At 38.2% G+C, this 19,850-nt stretch overlaps 3 protein-coding genes across 3 annotated transcripts; 2 read left to right on the forward strand and 1 right to left on the reverse strand.

Moving 5' to 3' along the window:
• Positions 1-719: 719 nt before the first annotated feature.
• Positions 720-6,861, reverse strand: LOC113775196. Its single transcript, XM_027319966.1, has 8 exons — positions 6,549-6,861; positions 6,249-6,427; positions 4,686-5,637; positions 3,464-3,555; positions 2,857-2,931; positions 2,026-2,087; positions 1,755-1,824; positions 720-1,663 (listed from the first exon to the last, which is right to left on the reverse strand). Exons 1-8 carry the CDS (start codon positions 6,700-6,702, stop codon positions 935-937), a joined length of 2,313 nt encoding a protein of 770 aa, XP_027175767.1. The 5' UTR covers positions 6,703-6,861; the 3' UTR covers positions 720-934.
• A 5,237-nt stretch (positions 6,862-12,098) lies between these two features.
• On the forward strand, positions 12,099-14,587 carry LOC113773469 (uncharacterized PE-PGRS family protein PE_PGRS46-like). Its single transcript, XM_027318116.1, has 3 exons — positions 12,099-12,112; positions 13,136-13,540; positions 14,284-14,587. Exons 1-3 carry the CDS (start codon positions 12,099-12,101, stop codon positions 14,585-14,587), a joined length of 723 nt encoding a protein of 240 aa, XP_027173917.1.
• Positions 14,588-15,040: 453 nt separating this feature from the next.
• LOC113774989 lies at positions 15,041-16,044 on the forward strand. Its single transcript, XM_027319670.1, has one exon. It carries the CDS (start codon positions 15,348-15,350, stop codon positions 15,681-15,683), a length of 336 nt encoding a protein of 111 aa, XP_027175471.1. The 5' UTR covers positions 15,041-15,347; the 3' UTR covers positions 15,684-16,044.
• The last annotated feature ends 3,806 nt before the right edge of the window (positions 16,045-19,850 follow it).

The following is a 19,850-nucleotide window of genomic DNA, read 5'->3' on the forward strand; positions in this document are numbered from 1 at the left end:
CATTATATATGTTCAGAGACAAACAGTATACTTGTTGCCTCTAGAACGTGGACAGGCACCGGTGCAAGCGGAAAGGACTTGCATTGCTTAATCATGAAGTTTCAGGTTCGAAATACATGAGATGAAAAGGACAATGTTGGAAGAGTTTCTACCCGGAAAGGGGCTCGAATCGATTTGAATAAAATTAATCGCAGATCATAAAACGAATGCGAATATTATGGATTATACCAAAAAAAAAAACACAGACAGGCATAGGGGCCGTGGGTGCAATACTTGATAAGGAATGTGTCTGTGCGTGTGGAATAAGGAGTTTCTTTGAATCCCAGGAGAAACCCAAATGCTGACGGTTTGTGTTTGCTTTAGTTGAGGCCCTCCTCCTCAGTGAAGAAATGGAGGAAAATGCTCCTGGTAAAAGGTACAGACTAAGAAAAAGATGAAGCAACTCAATTAGAGAGAGATGATGAAAGCAGCAAGAGACTAGTCAAAACTACAAAGCACGTGCATTGAGTTTTCATTTCCTTCAGTGTTACAACTTACAACCGGTGGGCCGTAACGACACTTTTCTCACCATTACACGCCTACACACGCCCTTTAATTTTCTTCGTACATAAAACCAATGCAATTGAAGAGTTCATAGTGCAGCAGCAACGCGAAAGCAAAGAACGCTTTGGCAAATTAGAGCATCCAATAGGTTGGACAAAATAGAAGCACAACGACAATTAATAAGAGGTACTCGGGATGCTGCTGCTTCATTTTATTCTTACTTCTTGAAGAGCTCCAATAAGATAATGGAAACAAGAGAATAAATATTATCAGCACATTGTAGCCAGACCGCGTACAGAATAGACTAAATTAGAACTGACCCTTGAAATATAGCAAAGCAAGGAGGAAACAAACTCTCCTTGTGAAATAAAATATACATATGCATGGACTCTTAACCATTGGCACCCAATCCTCGGGATTTTGGACGTCTTACTGCAACCAGAGGTCTAATCATACCTTGTGAATCTTTCCCTAGGCCCATGCCTTCAACAAAACCCATCTTTGCCATCACTTTTGACCCAAATCCCTTTGTATGCCTCTCAAAAGATGCAAATTGTGCAGATTCTTTTTTTCCCAATTTATTACTCGTCCCCGGGAGTTCAGAAGACAGCCCTGATACTGTTGGTCGGCATTCCTTTTTTGCCAATTTATCACTTGTTTCAGGAATCTCAGCACCTAATCCAAGCGATTTAGGACGTTGGAGAACTTCAATGGGCTCAGCCATACCTTGGCCATCCTTTCCCAAGCCGCATCCTTCTACATATCCCATCCTAGCCATCATCTTCGAGCCAAAACCTGTAGTATGCAGTTCAAAAGCACCATATTTTATTGAACTGGAAGCATGTTTCTTTTCTTGGCAATTATCACTTGTCTCGCTCGTTTCAATTGCCGAGTGCTCAACCATATCCGAATCCATTATACCACTGGAAACAAAGGACACAGGTTGAGCAGCAAAAGAGCCCCGTTTCCCACTTCGTTTCTTTTTGTTCTCTTCAGATTGCAATTTATCCGGAGTTGACTTGGCTCCTTTTGAAGTCTTCTTAGGAGTTTTCCTATCTCTCTTCACTGAGTCCATGTCGTAGACAGTGAAATCCAAATCCTTGTCATTAGTTCCTATCAACTGATAATCAAAAGCCCCCAAAATTAATTTGGAATTTTAATTCCTATAGATAATAACTCAACTTCCAAGCTAAATTTACTTGTCAGGATACCTTCTCTAAACGAACTGTATCACTGGAAGATGGCATACAAGTATGTTGTGTTCTTGTAACTGTCACAAATCTGCAAAAACAGATGTCATCAGTTCGTTTCCACAAATTCCATCTTCTATTTTGTAGATAGGATTTCAAAAGCAGATGAAACTTCCAATCCACTTTTGTATGTCATGGTCTTAGAATTATTACAGGAACAAAAGGTCAGTCAGATGCTTGAACCCTAAACCTACCCTTGAGGGGAGGAAAAAAGTGGAAACCAGTGATGTACCTTTTCTTACCAGAACCTTGAGAAGCACTTCTTAAGCGGTATATTGATGCCAGCCTTTGGACCTATTTATGTGCAGAACCAGTTACTATAGAAATAAATAGTATTCCACAATTGACAGTTGCAAAGTTATCCCCTTTTTACGGTTAATTAGGAAGTTTAAATTAATGATCTGCTGATTTTTTTCCCTACTTGAAAAAATTTAGATTTTTGAAAACTTAGGGCTGCATGTGCAATCTCTGTGAAGGAAATGGATCACTTTTGTGTCTTTGTATTGAAACCCCGTGGAAAAGATAAATCTGTTTCTGCCGCAACGAAATGACAACTCAATGCCATGCAATGCCTTTGATGCAATTGCAAGCCTATTCAACATTTAAACTATAACACAGGCAAATATACTCGTGAACGGTAGTCTATGGCGAGGTTCAACTAGTCTAAAGATAACCTATACTAACCACCCAAAAAGAGTTACAGGAATGTTTGAATAAAGTTGAGATGATGATGGAGAAAGGCATCAGGGGCAAATCCTGAAACCAATTATACCAGCACCAACTTCTAAACTGTAATAGAGAAATCTAATGACTGCCACTAGAAATGTCTAACAATCTAGCGCAAAATCCTCTCACTGCTTCCAAGTATCTAATTATCTAGAAGTAACAGAATTTGAAACTTGGATATCATGTAGAGAATCTTATTTCTTATAGCTGCAGATCCACAAGACTGGTCAAACTGCTATACTTACAGAAGGCCAAAAGGCAATGAAATATCACTTCTATTTCCCATTTTTTTCCCTTTTATGAATGCAAGGCGGACAAAGTGGTGAACCAAAGATACCTGGGAACAATCTCGAGAATGCATTGGCTGGAATGATAAAATCTCAACTCCATCCAAAACCATCCGCTGCAGTTTCTACAGAATAAGAAGAAAAAGCAATCATTTATCATTTTTCTTTATCTTTGTTATAATATAACAAGTAATCATTTTGGTTCCAAAGTCCTGGCAATCATGACCTTTCCGAGTTTAATTGAATTTAGTACTTCACTTAAGAGCAACTACACATAAAAACAATAACAAACAAAAAATTTGGAAAGTAAGTTTCTTTTTTTTTTTTGCAACGAGTATATGAGGAATCCAAGTCAGTTGTTGCAATGAACAAAATTGCATGAGCTCAGGATCCAGTAGGCACAAATGTAGTTTCCACAACCGAACTACATAAGTTTAGAAGAAGCATAATAACCACTGACTAATTACTAATGGCGAATATCACAGCATCAACCGCGCTATCCCCATTATTTAGCAGTGAGGGTGTTAATGTACTGAAAACACAAAAATTCACTGTTAATAGACTACAAGCTCCCCTAACATGCACCATCACAACTAGGAGGGGGAAAATTACTTGGACAACAAAGCATCAAGGATGGAAAAAAGGCACTTATCTTACCAAATTTATTTGCTGGAGATCAACCCCGCGGCCCAGCATTCTCTCCCGACGCTTGATTGCAATCATTTCCTTTCGATGCTTCTTCTTCTCACCTGAAATTATGCATCAGATGTTTATTGAGGCTTAGAATGTTATTCCTCAATCCACATCATGAAGGGTGCTCCACTGCAACAAGAAGCATATGGAACATTTGTGTCCACAAAATGTATTACATTGAATCTCAGCTTACTCTTTATTATCAGTATAAGCTGGACCTAGACTAACCATACCACCAAAAAAATAATCAAGGTTACTTTTTTGCCAGATTAATTTCTTTGCTGCATCGAATTCTTAAAACATCAACAGACGAATGGAAGATCTGCTGGTGAAGGACACTAGAGTTTATGTGGAATAAACAAGGAATATCACAACCAAAAGATGCATATATCCATCAAACAGGAAAGACAATGTTCTATGACACTGCAGAAAATGAAAATTTTCTTCCTTTATTTGCACAAAAAAGGAACTTATCTTCCTTTCAGAAATGAGTTGGTAGGTTCAAAACTATATGACCTTTTGTTCCCCAATGTTTCTTACGATAAGCAATTTTATCATTTCTATTTTAATTATTTGGAAAACATTCCAAAGAACAATGTTTATAGTCTCTCCAACAGTGTCTATTCCCCATACATTCAACAATAGAGGTCTTGTCTGAGAGAAGGCTAGACAAAATGAAACAAAAGAACATCTTGGACTGGATTAAAGTAGAAAAAGTGTACATCTGCCACTGGATGGTTGATGGGATGTAAAAATCTTTCCATCAGAGGAACGTCAGGGTATAGAATATTAGCTTCCAAAAGAGCTCATTTAAGAAACACTCCATGGAGTTCTATTTTCAAGAGGAGGAGCCAAATGAAGCAACTTGCAAGGAGGAAAGTCTTTCTCCCAGTTACTCAACCGTGTCAACTAGGTTTTCATTGAGGTAGTGTGTCAAGACATTTGACAAGAAGTATGCATCTTCTCGCAGCTTTATGGCTGCATTCAAGCTGCAAGGACACAACTTAAGGTGCTAACAGAATGGGAGATATTTACCACACCTTGGACCAGGCGGCAGTATGGATGCATTTAAGCAAGAAAGGAAACCTAACCACATAAAACTGGTGGTTGAGGAAAGCAATTATATGAGAACAGTCAACCAGAAGTACATTAGTCTTATAAGTTAACAATAAATGGAGTTCCTCACCAGGAGAATTCCGAAATTTTCTACTCTTTTGGGCCTCAAATGGCCATGACTTTGGAAATTTGGCATCATGCTTCTTTCTTCCAGAAATAGTTCTTGGATCCTTTACAGCCATTATGTCATCCAAAGCTGATGACCAGGCAGACTTGCCAGCTGAAATTTTGCTATCTTTGACACGAGACCTTTTACTTGATTGAGGCTTCATCATGCCATATTCTCGTGATGCCTCTTGAAGGGCAATGCCTCCAAACTTTTCCAAGGTGTCGTCAAGTCTATCAATGAGAAGACCATTATCAAGCGATGAACGACGATTTCGTCCCACCAGCTGATCAACATCTACAATATTTTCACTCCCACCAATGCCTTCAAAGTAATCTGCAGCAACCTCATCATCAATATCTGAACTATCAGATGATTCTTCACTATCAGATGTTTCGGTGGTATCCTCTGATTCAGAAGACTCCAAGCTTTCCTCATCCAGCAATCCTTCTTCTTCACTTCCATCACTTTCATCATTTTCATCATCTGAGATATCTCGTGTATATATTTTCAAGCCACCTATAGATAAAAATCCCGGATTCTCCGCGGTAGACAATGTCTCAGCAAGAAATTCGTCTTCAACATCACCACTGGCATTCTCATCGTCAACATTCAACTCCTCTTTAGAGGCTGATGAATCATAAAAATCTTCTTTCTCCTCTGCGTTGGCAGACATTCCAATACCAGCTGTAGTCTCTTCTGCTTCGTTATGGAAACCTAAACCTCTATGAGAGCTTTCATCTAATGTGAAACCCATAGTGTAATCATAATTGTATTCCGAGCATTGAATATGCTTGGAGGGACCCTCATCTACATAGGCAACAATCGGGGTATCCTCAGAATCAACCAGAACGATTGGACATGAATTTTTTAATTTGCTCTCTCGTTCCTCATATCCATTGGCAAATGAACCTTCCTGAAAAAAGCCTCAAACAATTCTAAATCAACAAAAGACTAAAATGTCAGAATCACAACGGCATAGAAAAAAAAGACTTAATGAAATATGCAATTTCACAAAAACCATTCAATTTAACGACCAAACAACTTATATTGATTATATGACTTTACTTTCATTTCAATTGAGTGCGGAGCTAGATATAAATCCAACTTGTAACGATCATAGGACAGAATCTACCAATATTCATTAAAGAACGTATTCTACTTCACTTCGCATAACCAACACTACGCCCGACAATCCAGGAGCGAACAATGGATAACCTTTGTTTGAAATGAAAATCCAATCTTTGAACCAAATACATATTATTATTATTCTGCGAGCCAAAACGGTCTGCATCCAAAATTTCAGGCCCAGCTCAAAAAGACCTTTATTTTCTTTATGAACAAATCCCAAGATTTAAAGCAACTTCTTTGACCTCAAATACTGCTAAAAACTTCCTAGTACTCAGTAAAAAAATCTTTAGCAGTGAAATTTCAAAAGAAGCAGGTAGATGAACTGCATGTCCAACAAAAGATGGAGATATTAGCCCTCTAAATTTACAAAAGAACTTGTACCAAAAGCAAATGTACCTGAGCGTCAAGGGAAGGATACACGTAACCAATAGCATTTCCTCTAGTCTTGCTAGATTCGCTTCTGGAACCCGACCCAGAGACCGAACCCGAACCCGAGTTCAAACCTTTCCTCCCCTTTCCATTGCTAGACCTCTTGGAAGAACCAGAGACTCCATTCCCACCATTCAAATTCTTCTCTGAAATTTCGAAAATATAAACTTAATTAGTACTCCTACTTTTTTTGTAATCAATGAAACCCGAAGACCCAAAAAAAGAGGCACAAACAATTGTTTAAAGCGTGTCGCTAAGTTAAAAGACCTCTGGAGGGAGAAGAATTAAAGGAGGAAGACCAATCGGCTAAGACGCCGCCTTCCACGAAAAGGGCTTGGCCTCGAGCTGATGATGAAAAGTTCCTATGTGGTTTACGGCTCTTGGATTTACCATTAAACTTTTTCTTGTTCCCTCCTCCCATCCTTCACTGAGTCCACTCGTGGTAGTTCTGTTTGTGAAAGAGGTAAGGTGGTTTGGGCGGCGGCGGCGGTGGTGGTAGAACGCGTGGGTTGAGGCGGTGCTGTTGAGGCGTTGATGGTGAGGACGTGAGATCATGTGGCTGGAGGGATCAGAAGAAAATGATAATTGTTCATGGGGTAGGGGTAGGACTTAGGAGGCTGAACATTATTGTACCTTTTGAAATTGGACCGGTGGGTACAATTATATTTTGCGCTGTCTGGAGCGATTGTACGAGAAATGGATTTGGTGGGATTGTAGAAGATAGATTCCCACTAGTAACATCCGGGAATCATTCCTGTAGATGCGGCTCTTCTTCTTTTGCTTATGCCCCAAGGAAAGGACACTACGAAACGGCACCGCTTCAGAAACGCTTCTGGTGCACGGTCCAGGACGATGTCGTTTCTTTGAATTTGTGTTTGTGGCACCGCCACCGCTAGAACCTGGATCGAAGACCCAAACACGAGTTGGGCTCCTGATCCATCACAAGCCACCTCAAACGTTGCAACATGTTTTTCTTTTTCTTTTTTGCCTTTCATTTGTTTTTTGGGCTTTTTACGCCCAACCAACACATCATTTAAGATCATAGCGAGACCATTCATTGTCTCATTTTAAATGCTCTACATTTTTTTTCATTGTTTGTGGCAGAGCTATCCAGACATATGACTTCAGATCCGGCTGTACATATTTTTGTTGGAGTTCTTGGTTATCCCTGAGGCATGCTCTACGAGTCTACTCAGAGAACTCTCTTTTGGGCTCGGAGACTCGACACCTCAGGAGTTTACTCTTGCAACGCTAGTTCTTGTAGTCTTGGACACTCCAATTGGGGGGAAGATCAGAATACGGGCTTCATGGGTTCACGCAAAGGATTTTTAACAATGAATTCTGAAAATGTATTTGGACGTCATCGGTTTCACTCTCTTTTTTTTACGGTAACGATAATATTTTTATAATAATCTATTTGATCCTACGAGGAGGGAGGTCTAAAGAAGTTGTAGAACGATGACATTCTTATACTAATAATCTATCCTATCTTATAAAGAGGGAGGCCTAAAGAGATATAAAGGGTAAATAGATACACAGATCCAACTAAATCAAAAAGATGTTTTGACATCTCTTTTGAATTTTTTTCTTTGTAAGTGATGGGGTTCGAAACCCCGATTTATAACCCAAATCCTATAAGTGGATTTTTTTTCTCTATAAGTGGTGGGGTTCGAAGTTCCAAATCCCTTTTAAGTTGCAATGTTGCAAAAAGGGGCCACTAAACTAAACCCCAGTGGATCGTCGTAGGTTTCTCTTACGTTGCAATGTCGCAAAAAGCATTGTCACGAAGAATTAAGTGGGAAAGAAATTTACGTAGCTGGCAGCATTTGAATCTGTCAATTTTCGGAGCTTGTTAAAGCAAATTTGCCGTGCGACTGACAATTTGACAGGCACGAGGCATAAAAAGGAGGAGCGAGTCGCTCCAAAGGCTGCGCTACAACAATTCTCCTGGAAGCATGGAATACATATCAATTCCCATCGCTATCGGTACCAATCGATTGAGACGAATATCGCTGGAAGTGGAAGTTAGAAGAGTGTGGATCATCTCTTTCACACAGAAAGTGGAGTCGATGCTTTCAATGATAGAAACTCAGCAATATTTCCTCATCACAACTCAAATTTTGATTCATTTCGTTTATAATGGTTGTCCGAAGCATTCTTTTTTTTAAAAAATTTATTAACATGATCTAACCCAGAAAAAAAAAAAGGCAAAATTTTTTTTTATCTGTCCAACATGTACAGACGCACGTACTTTGAAATTTATGTGCACGCAAAGAAAAAACTTTGTGCGAATCTGCCAAATGTATAACATTTTGTCTCATAAACTCCGAGTAATACTTCGTAATGAGATTATACATTCCTAATTGTGCATATGAAAAAGTTTTACAACGAACATTTGTACATATATCTGACTTATTTTCTCACCCCATAAATATTAGATGTGTATAGATATACATAATATATCAGACGGGTATAATCATGCTATCGGACACTCGTTAAAAAAATAAGTATGAACTATGATTTTGACATGATTTAATTCAATTTCTTTAAGAAAATTTGCCCCCGCTATGATTGCTTGCTAGTAGGCATATGGCAATTCCTTCTAACGTTTATAAAGTCGAAAACTAGAGCTTCCCTACACGGATATATAAGGAACTCTCCCAAGTTTGTGTTGAAGACTTGATGAGAAGAAGAATTAAATGTAGTGTTCTAGACGCCTGAATCCTCTTATTTATGAACACCCTCAAAGTGACTAGGCATGTCTTTATAAAAATACTTCTTAATTAACAGGTTTATGAGGATTAGGGATGGCAATGGGGGCGGGTGCCCGCGGGCAACCGCCCCGCGGGGGGCTCTCGGGGCGGGGGATGGGGCGGGGGGTGGGGCGGGGGCGGGGGGGAATTTTTTCCCCCCGCTTAGAAAGGGGGGGGGCGGGGGAGTATACCCCCGCCCCATCCCGCCCCGCCCCCCGCAAAACAAAAAAAAGTATATATATAATTATATATAACATGTAAGTTAATTAGTTATAAACTTATGATAATGATATTATTAGTTAGATGTATTATATAATGTATATTAGTTTATGTAATATAATTGATATTATCAATTATATGAATAATTCTACATGTCTACTAATAGAATTTATTAATTAGTTATACTAAATTTACTAATATATTTATACTAAATTTCTAATTACACTTAATAGAATAACACTTTTTTCTCAAAAAAAACCACAAACACAATAATGAATTAGTGATTGCATTTGTACTAAAAGTGAAAACTTGACTATTTTAGTTATATTTATTTCATCATATTGGATTGTATTCAAATAACTTCTGTTTGATTGTTTTTATGAGTTTCAATTGCAAAATTACAATGAATAATAATTTGGTGATGTGTTGATATTTTAGTACTTGATTATTTATTAAAATTTAATTATAATAAAATTATATAATAAAATTTTATTAACCCCGCGGGGGCACCCGCGGGGGAAGCGGGGCGGGGGCGGGGCGGGGCGGGGGGAGCAGGAGGCGGGGGACGGGGCGGGGGACGGGGGGAACTAATAGGCAACGGGGCGGGGGGTGGGGGAGGGGTCCCCCGCCCCAACCCCGCCCCGTTGCCATCCCTAATGAGGATAGACGCTTTCTTGATAGTAAGCAGTTTTTTGTATCGTACACAACTTCTTAATAATCAATTAACATATATAACTGTTAATTGAAATAAAACAATAGTTACCAACTTGGACTTTGTTTGGATTGCATTTTTCTGAATTTTTTTGTAGAAAAATTACTGTAACGATTTGATATTTGTGAGGTAAAATGGTGACTGAAAAATGTGCCCACAAAGAACGTAGCAATTTTTCTTTGAAAATCTGCAATCGAAACACACCCTTAATAAACATTAATTTCAGGTTGTGAAGGGCCAGGTGCCCTAAATGCCCAGCTTTTTATTTAACCTTATAGTCATTATAGGACAAACACATTGAAATTTTAGAATTTTCTTCCAAAATTTCCTGCTATTCAAATTTATTTGAATTGGTGCACAAATTTCTATTAATATTTTCATTTTCCAGATACTTTTCAATATGGGATCATCACCACAAACTGGTGCATCACTTGCTATTTTCCACACATACATGATGTCTTGTATGTTCTTCCAAATTCCAAACGCGCAACGCATCGTACACTGGTGAAGTAGTTGCGAATATGGATGCTACTAGCTAGTTTTTTGAGTAGGAGTTACATTCTAGAATCTTGACTTTCCCATCACAAGAGTAAAACTCCTCTCGCAAACTTTCGAAAACGAAATTGGTGAAGTTTGTTAATTGCACGTTTCCACTGACTTGCCCCAAAGCAATCTCATATTCAATTTTGCCAACTCGTACAAGTCTCCACAAGGGTTGTTGGAGGAAAAATCTAAGCCATATTGCTAATTACTTGTATCTAAGCTAAATTGGTGGAAGATTATAGCATCTTCTAGTCTGCGCTTGCTTAGTGCTCTTGGCTATGATAAGTGCTAGTTTGGAAGGAAGGAGCTAGCTAGCAAAAATGCTACTCAAGATTACTGATTCGACTCTCAAATCGTTTTCTTTTTTTCTTCTTCCTCATTAGACTTGAAATATCATAAATCGTTAGTACTATGTGTCTAGAAAGGTGGGCACGTTAAATAATTTATTGTATGACCGAAAGGACCTCCTGCCAAATTTCACCGATACCTTAGAGCCCTTTTCAATTTATATATCTGTGATGACGTTATACAAAGTTGATTTTAGCGGTAATTTTTGGTGAATATGTAGAGTGCGACAAGCTCTTCAAAGGAATCGAGGTTCATTATTAACGCCACACGTAAGGCGTGTGCAAAGAACGTGAGAATAAAGATTGAAATAAATATCTAATGCATGTACTGCGAACTAAAAAGCATACACATGCTCTCTCTCTCTCTCTATATATATATATCTCTCTATATATATATTAGGGATAATATTAGAAACCTCCTTGAAGTTTCTCCTAATACCACTTAACAATTCTGAGGTTTTAAAAATATTACTTACCTCTCCTATTAATTGTAAAAAAAAAAAAAAACTATACTAACACTCACTTGATAGATAATTCACATATTTTGAATTGATTTTTATAATAATTAGTACAGCTAAAAGGGTTGAGCCATGGATTGAGACGAAATTAGGAAAAAAATAAGATTCTTAAGAAATCGATTTTGAGCAAATAGAGTTAAGTTGGTGCTAGTGTATTTATTTATAAATACTTTTTTGATTTTTCAAATTTATATTTTTATGGGCCATGGATTTGTGATGTGATAGTGCTACTAGAAATTATTTTTTAGGTAGTGTTTTTTTTTTCCGGAATAAACAAAGTGGTTTCGGAGTATTTTTATTTAGCAGAATGAGTAAAATGGTAGTTTAGGAGTTCTCAAACTTTTATTACACAAATAATAGAAGTAAGGGAGATAAGTGATATTTTAAAATCTTATGGGCGCTAAGTGATATTAAGAGAAATTTCAGAGGAGGTTTATGATATTATCCCTATATTTTAATCCTCATAATTTCAGGCTTCGGGATGCCAGGCATTAAAAAAAAGTGATATCAGGCATGAAGCTGCTGCATTCACGCATGAGTGTTGTTTTCTTTTCTTTTTTTCTTTTTTTTTGGTCGCAACGATAGATGTCCTATAACCTAATCTATCCTAGTCTAAGGGGAAGGGGAGGAGGTTCGATGTGAGTACAGACTCCATCGATGAAGGTCAATTAAGACCGCCACAAATTGTGGCAAATTTGTGTGAGTACAGACTTATGCATTCACGCATGAGTGTTGTTGGGTCAGTCAAACCGTGTATGAGTCTGATCAATTACATGCAAAGATTATGACCACAACCGTTCGCTCTTTTTCTATGACAGACTGCATCAACTGATCAGACCCATTTTCTGGAAAAGTTGAATTATATTTCTACGAAATTAGTATACTCTTTTAATTTTTATGTACACACAAGGGAATTAATAGTTTTCTTTGGGTTATATTTACTTTATATCAATGCAATAAACTTAAACTTAAATACGATATTTGTCATATATTCTAATTATAATCTTTTTAATCTTACCACTCAATCTAACCCTCCTCTAGAATATGCACAGTATATCTCTATATTGATATTATTCTTAGGAATTCAAGTCAAAGTTAAATAGTAATAGTGGCTACTTTGCGGTGAAGTAATAGTATAGTATAACTCTATGTTGATATTTTTCTTAAGAATTAAGTCAATATATTACCTTAGGAATTCAAGTCAAACTTAAATAGTAATAGTGGCTACTTCGAGGTAAAGTAATAGTAGTAGTAAGCTTCCCAATTTCTCGAGTCGCGTTTGTGTCTGCTGGGTCCCTCAGTATATGCTTCAATAGAAATTAATATGCTCGATTTTGGATTAATCAGATATTATATAGAGCGTGTTTAATGTTTATACATCAAAATTTTTTTTATTTGTATCATAAATAAGTTTTTTTCAATTACTTTTTTTATATTTTAAATTATTTTTTATTTCACATATATCATATCATAAAAAATATTATAATAATTATTTCAAATAATATCATATCCAAAAGGGAAAATCGCCAATTTAGTCCTTAAACTTTTTTTTTCCGTCAATTTAGTCCCTATACATTATTTATAGCCAATTTAATCCCTAAACTTATATTTCGATTCCAATCAAGGAGCTTAGCGGCGGCGCCACCGCATAATTTCCATCGGCTTCCAAATCTAGGAACCCAAAAGGGGTATTTTAGGGACTTCCATATTTTTCATATTTCTCTTTGACTTTCATCTTATGATACTACTACTGCTGTGGAAGAAGTGGTGCTACCGGAGGAGGAGGAGGAGCCAAGAGGAACACTACTACTGCTGCTGCTGCTACTACCAGTACTACTAGGAGTAGTGGAGGTATTGGAGGAAGTGGAAAGGAGACCGGTGCTGTTGAAGCCAATGTAGTAGGCCGAGGAGTCATCCGGCTTGAAGAGGCCGTAGTTCCTCTCGGAGGTTGGGCTGGACTTCATGTTCTCGTTGAAAAGGGCGAAGACATAGATGTTCAAGTCGGCGTTGGGCCTCATGGGCGTCCCCTTCTTCCCGCACACCAGCTTGTTGATGAGGTTGCCGTTGTACTTCTTGGCATTCTCCGGAGTGGCTCCGGCCTCGTCGGTGTCCCCCTTGGAGGGCCAGCCGGTCTCGAAAATACCCTTTTGAAGAACGCAGCTTGCATGTAAATTTTTTTTTTTTTTAAGTAATTTGTTAAATAGCCTGCCTGAAACCCGCTTGCGGGTTTCCTGAGTGAATAGACGAAAATACCCTTTTGAAGAACGCAGCTTGCATGTAAATTTTTTTTTTTTTAAGTAATTTGTTAAATAGCCTGCCTGAAACCCGCTTGCGGGTTTCCCCCTTATGTAAAATGACTAAAAGCTGCGTTTCTGTTCTATTTATATCAAACACATACTCTCAAACCCTCACCTGAAGGGTGAGGATGAGAGGGGAGGTTTGCTGGGCATCCTAGGGCCCTCCGATGGGCATGTGCAACTCAACGCAGCTTGCATGTAAAAAAAAATTTTTTTTTTTAAGTAATTTGTTAAATAGCCTGAAACCCGCTTGCGGGTTTCCTATAGCGGAATCCTGAAGGAATTCAACTTTGCAAAGCATTCGTAGTTGGTGCGCCCATAATCTAAGCCGGCCCTTCTTCGCTGAGCACCAGACAAATTGTATGTGGTGCGTAATGATGAGTAAGGCTTTGGATATACTATATATTAGAACTATACATTATACAATGCCAAAGCAGCTATGGCACGCACCCCATTGATCTTCTTCCCAGCACTTTAACAAGCTTTTGAAGGAGATAACTCTGCATAATTCATCCCGATGATGAGGAGGCAAAGATGGAAATTCTTTAATTTTTTTACAAAGTTTCGAGGAAACTGGGGTTTATTATAATTGTTTACACTGGAATAAATACAGTAGGGGTGGCGGGATCGACGATCCCGGAGTTGGGCTGGAAAAGGACGAACTCCAGAGGGACCTGCTTGGGGTTGGCCTTGTAGGCGAAGTAGGGGTAGGCATTGATGAGGAAAGGGGAGCCGGTCTTGAGATGGAAGTTGAGGATGGCAGTCAAGCAGGGGGTGAGGTCCGGGTGGAACCTGCAGGCGAAGGGGAGGTAGGAGGTCTGGAGGACGGCGAGGGAGTGGGCAGTGGTGATGGAGACCTTGTCCTGGAGGTTGAGGGAGCAGAGGACGGAGTAGACGCTCTGCATAGCCCGGAGTAGACGCTCTGATGTGATAGAGGAGAGGGAGGTGTCGTTGAAGGTGAAGACCATATAGAAATAAGATGAAAGTCAAAGGGAAATATGAAAAATATGGAAGTCCCTAAAATACCCCTTCTGGGTTCCTAGATCTGGAAGCCGATGGAAATTATGAGGTGGCGCCGCCGCTAAGTTCCTTGATTGGAATCGAAATATAAGTTTAGGGATTAAATTGGCTATAAATAATGTATAGGGACTAAATTGACGGAAAAAAAAAGTTTAGGGACTAAATTGGCGATTTTCCCTATCCAAAATAATCCTCGGACACCAAACGATTTGCATAAAAAAAATAATAATAATAAAGAACCGCCAAGGAGTGTTAATATCGTAGACTGGCAGAAGGGAGGCCCCATAGCGCGTATGGTTGAGTTGTACCGGGTTATTTAATGAGTGTGGGAATCCCAGGAGTATGCGGCTTGGTTGCACAACTTGTTGGGTGGGGGTTTGTTAAAGAGACCGTATAATAATTCCGCGTAAGGCGCTGTTGCATCCGTTTCCGTTCTCTCTCTCGTCTGTCATCACTCCTCCCTCCTGTGCTCTTCTGGTCCTTCGTCATTTATAAGCTTCATCTCCTCCATTTTTTTAAAATGCCATTTCCACCCACCTTTTAAATCTGTCTCTCCCTCTAGCTCGCACCCTCCTCACCCTTGATCAGATTTCACACATATAAGAGAGCAGAGGGAGGAGAGAAGAGTAGACGAATTAGTAAAAGGAGCGGAAGGGGATGGCCACAGGAGCAGCTGGTGACGGAATCCTCCGAGGTATGTTTGACGGATGCATTTCCGGCTCCGATTTGGGGATCCAAAGAAGACCTTACCACCGCAATTGTAGCTGCGCTTTGCATAAATCCCGGGGTCACTGCAGCCATGCGTCCAAGTACAACAATGTTTCGTACCCTATTAGGCGTTCCTGGAGCGAGGGTTGTCTAGCTCTAATGGGGGCTGCAAGTAATCACAACAATTCCTCCCCTTCGCCTTGCACTTCGCCGGCGTTTGGGGCGGAGGCTAAGAGACCCCAGTTGGTTTTGAGTAGAGAAGACGAAAATGATCACGAAAAATAGTAGTTTTTCGTTTCTTTGAAATAAGATGTTCTGAAGGTTGACATTAAGAAATTACTACTAGTGGGTAGGTTTGTTCTTTGTTTTTTGCCAGATTTTGTGTCTTGACTGCATTGCATGTCGTTGGGCTGTTCAAATCTGGTTTATGCTGTAATTTTGCGGTGGAAAGTTGGAATCGGGCAAGACAAAAATGTTGATGATCAAGAGAAAGAGCAAAAAAAAAAAAAAAAAAGGAATAGATTCAAAAATTAATTTCTGTTAATGCCGTGCATGTATTATTTTAGAGCTTTCTCTTGAATTTCCTTGTCGTTTCATCCCATCTATCTATCTCAGGTAATGAATGAGCAAGAGGATTCCATCTCGATTCGTACAAACGTATCAAAATATTTTGGCTTGACTTGTCTGTTTGTTTAGAGCCTCAAGGTTCCTTATACTCGTCTCTGGCATTGAAGCAACTAGAAACATCCCAGAAAGCGTTCTTCACTCGTTTTCGTTTCACTTTATTCTCCACCTTTTTCTCTACATGGTTGAAGAAGCCCAGATTTCAATGCGACATCTCACAAGTCCGACTTTCCAGCTGCAGAACGGCAGAAAGAAAAGAAAACGTGGCAAGTGCAAATTCATGTCGACTGAAATATATTTATTACTAAATAAAAAAATATAAAAATGAAGAAAACAAATATATCTAATCTAACCAAAGTTTAATAAGGGAAATTGAATTGAAGATGCATGTATCGGCATTCAAAATTCAGCAGGCATACAGTCTTGAAAGCTGAAACTACCTGTTGATTTTTTTAATTTATTTTTACCTACAGGTGTCCCACTTGGAGCGTTTTTACCACAGAACGATCCAAAACATTTCTGGTGTGCACGGGATAGGAGTTCGGGGAGACGTGGACGGAGGGAAGTAACGCCGTGATGGGAAGCACTCACCCCTGTGCTTTTGGGAGGACCACGTTTTTTTTTTTTTTTTTTTTTTTTGTCTGTTCCGTTTCCACTTTTATTAGTTTACGAGCAAAATTAGTTTAATATAATTAGTGGGAAAAACTATAACCCATGTCGGCCCCATTGCCCTTTTACTGAAACCGAACACATAAATTATTAAATTGTCCCGATTTGTTTATCAGCAGCCAACCTACCATGGGTCCCGTTTAAAACTTAATCATGGTAATAATGATGGTCATCACTCTTTCCACGGTTATTAGATTGACGGGTATCTCTCTTAAAGCTCTCTTTTCGACTATTATGAGGCCTTTATAAGATGATGGTCCCTGATTAGCGACACTACTTAGATTGCTGGGGTAGACTGGATTGTGTTTTTCTTGCGAAAAAATTTCATCATTTTCCGTGAATATTCTTTCAACCTAATTTTTAATTATTTTTTTTTTACTTTACATATATAATATATCTTTAAAAAGTGTTATAGTTATTATCTTCCGAAAACTCTCCAGAAAAATGCAATCCAAATGGGTGCAGCGCCTTGTTTGGTTTGTTATTTTCTACAAAAAAATTTATATTTTTTATGAATATATTTTTTAATTATTTTGTTACCTTATATATATATATATATATATCAGATCGTTGCATTACTTTTGCTACGAAAACTAAAAAAAAAATCCAAACGAATTAGACTGAATAATCTACTGGCCCAAAAAAGTTACACCCGCATACCCAAAAAAGAATAGTACATTTGCAAAAAAAAAAAAATGTTATACCGTGCCATTTTTCCAAAATACTATAGACAGAAAAACAGAAAAAAAAAAGGGAGCAAAATGAAAGGAATGAACAGAAAGAAAAGTCAACCGCCATATATATTACTACTGCCATTTGGAAGCCATGTTCAGAGGTTAGAACCAAAGCTGTAGACATGCCAAACAGCTACCTAGCTGAAACCCTCTCAAGTCTCAATTGAAGAAGTCTTTTACCCATGAAATGGATTTCAAACCTATCATATTGACTTACCCACTGGAAACTGTAGTTTTCTTGTGGAAGTCTATTCTCCAAAATCCAATTCAAAACGCGACCCTCATTTCAATAACTTAAGCAAGAATGATATCAATTGACGAAGATGCCTCCTCTTTTAGGATTGGATATCTGCCTAGGCTTGATTGTTTGACCAGAAATGATCGATAGAAAGAGCCCATTTTCATTATCTTTTACACTAGACACCATCAAGTGCAGTGTTTGATAAATCTACTATAGAGTTTGCCTTCTCCTTCTGTGCCCGGGGATTAAAAATATTTTTGCTTTCTCGTTGATTGGTCATGTTTAGTACATAAAGCAGCATACTATCTCTTTTTTTCTTGCTTTTTTTTTTTTGGCCTTGATTGAGGGATATATCATGGCTCACACCCGTACAACTTCAATACCTCTTGTTTTAAGGTAGTGATTTGGATTCAGGGTTCATGAAGGATAAATTTCAGGGAGAGTTCGACCGATTAATGTGTTAGACAGGATAAAAGTAATCAAGGAGTTAGATAATACAATGGTATACTATAAAGTATGACAGTAATATCATATTTAGTATATATAGCCAAAAAAAAAAAAGGTAACAAGTAAAGAGGGATTCATAAAGTACAGTCATTAAGTACGCTCTCTTCATTTCCCAAGCCTCGTCTTATCTGTTAGCACATGGTGGAAACGAGTGGTGCAAGTGTGCTCTAGAGTCTAGAGTGTCTAGAGCTGCGTTCTCCTAGGAAAAATTGCTTTCGAAGGGAAACAAGAAAACCTCTGAGAATGTATTTTCAGTGACTTTGTGCTGTGTGTTACAAATTGAAGCGTCTTTGCTGCATAGGTAAGGAAGAGTACTGCTAGAATGGGGTGCCTTGATGGCCCAATAAAGCGTCCAAATGTCAGGCATCCATCACACATCAGAATTGAAAGACTACTAACAACGAGCGAAGCTTCAAAAACAGTTGGGTAATAAATGGGAGTGAAAAGATCCAGGGAACGGATGCTACTTCTTCACATTGCATTCAAAAGCAGGACATGGCAGACCAATTTGATCCAAAGAATGTGATGAAGGCATGATCTTCAAAGAAAAAAGAGGCAGAAATATAAACACGTTGAGCATTGAGTAGTTTCTCTTTCTTTTTTTTTTCACCTTTTTTAAATCTTCTTTTAATATATTCCTTCATCCCAGTTATCCTTCAGTTAAGGTCGCATCCCATCTAGGAGTGTAATCGAGCCGAGTCGAGCTCGAGTATTGCTATACTCGAGCTCGACTCGACTCATATACACCAAAGCTCGAGCTCGACTCGAGCTCGAGCGAGCCCAAAAAATCGATACTCGAGACTCGACTCGAAAAATTTCCTTTAGGCTCGAGGCTCGAAATTTTTTTTCATTTTAGGTCTTTTTACAATTATGTTATTACTTTTTTGCCATTATAGGATTTTATTATAAAGAAGGATATATTGTAAATTTCATATAACTTATACCCATAATGGTCATTTTATAATTATAATACATATATATTATTTAAATTATAAATATATTATTTAAATAACTTCGGCTCGTCGAGCTACTCGACTCGACTCGAGTTGGGCTATTTCAACTCGAAACTCGACTCGATTTTCATTCGAGTTACTCGAAACTCGGCTCGAACTCGGTCAACCCGAGTTCGAGCCGAGTCGTTGACCGAGCTACTCGCGAGTAGCTCGGCTCGCGTACATCCCTAATCCCATCCCATACTCAGAAAAGCCCTTTACACTAAATTAGGTTTAGTGGAGTCTTTGAGCACTAATTTTTTTTTCTTTTCTTTTAACTCTTTCAGCACTAACTTATTGCTTTGGCTGTCTAACAAATTACGCAAGGTGAACATTTTTTAGGATTAATCTTTCTAAAACATACAGTGTATTGGATGAATGACAACTATGCAAAACTCGAATTTAAAATTTAACTTTTACACATGTATTATGAATCAAACGGTACTGTCAGTGTATATAAGATTTACTCAATTTTTTATACATCAATAATATGGATTAATTTTTTCTATACTGACAGTATATATATTGTTAGCGTTGGATAGATAATAACTATGCAAAATTTGAATTTGAAATACAATTTTTGCACATATATCATGGATCTAATGGTAAATAACAACTATGCAAAATTGAAATTTGAAATTCAACTTTTACATATAAATCATGGATCCAATGAAGATACTATACA

This window comes from Coffea eugenioides, chromosome 6 (assembly GCF_003713205.1).
Source record: "Coffea eugenioides isolate CCC68of chromosome 6, Ceug_1.0, whole genome shotgun sequence".
Taxonomy (NCBI): Eukaryota; Viridiplantae; Streptophyta; class Magnoliopsida; order Gentianales; family Rubiaceae; genus Coffea; species Coffea eugenioides.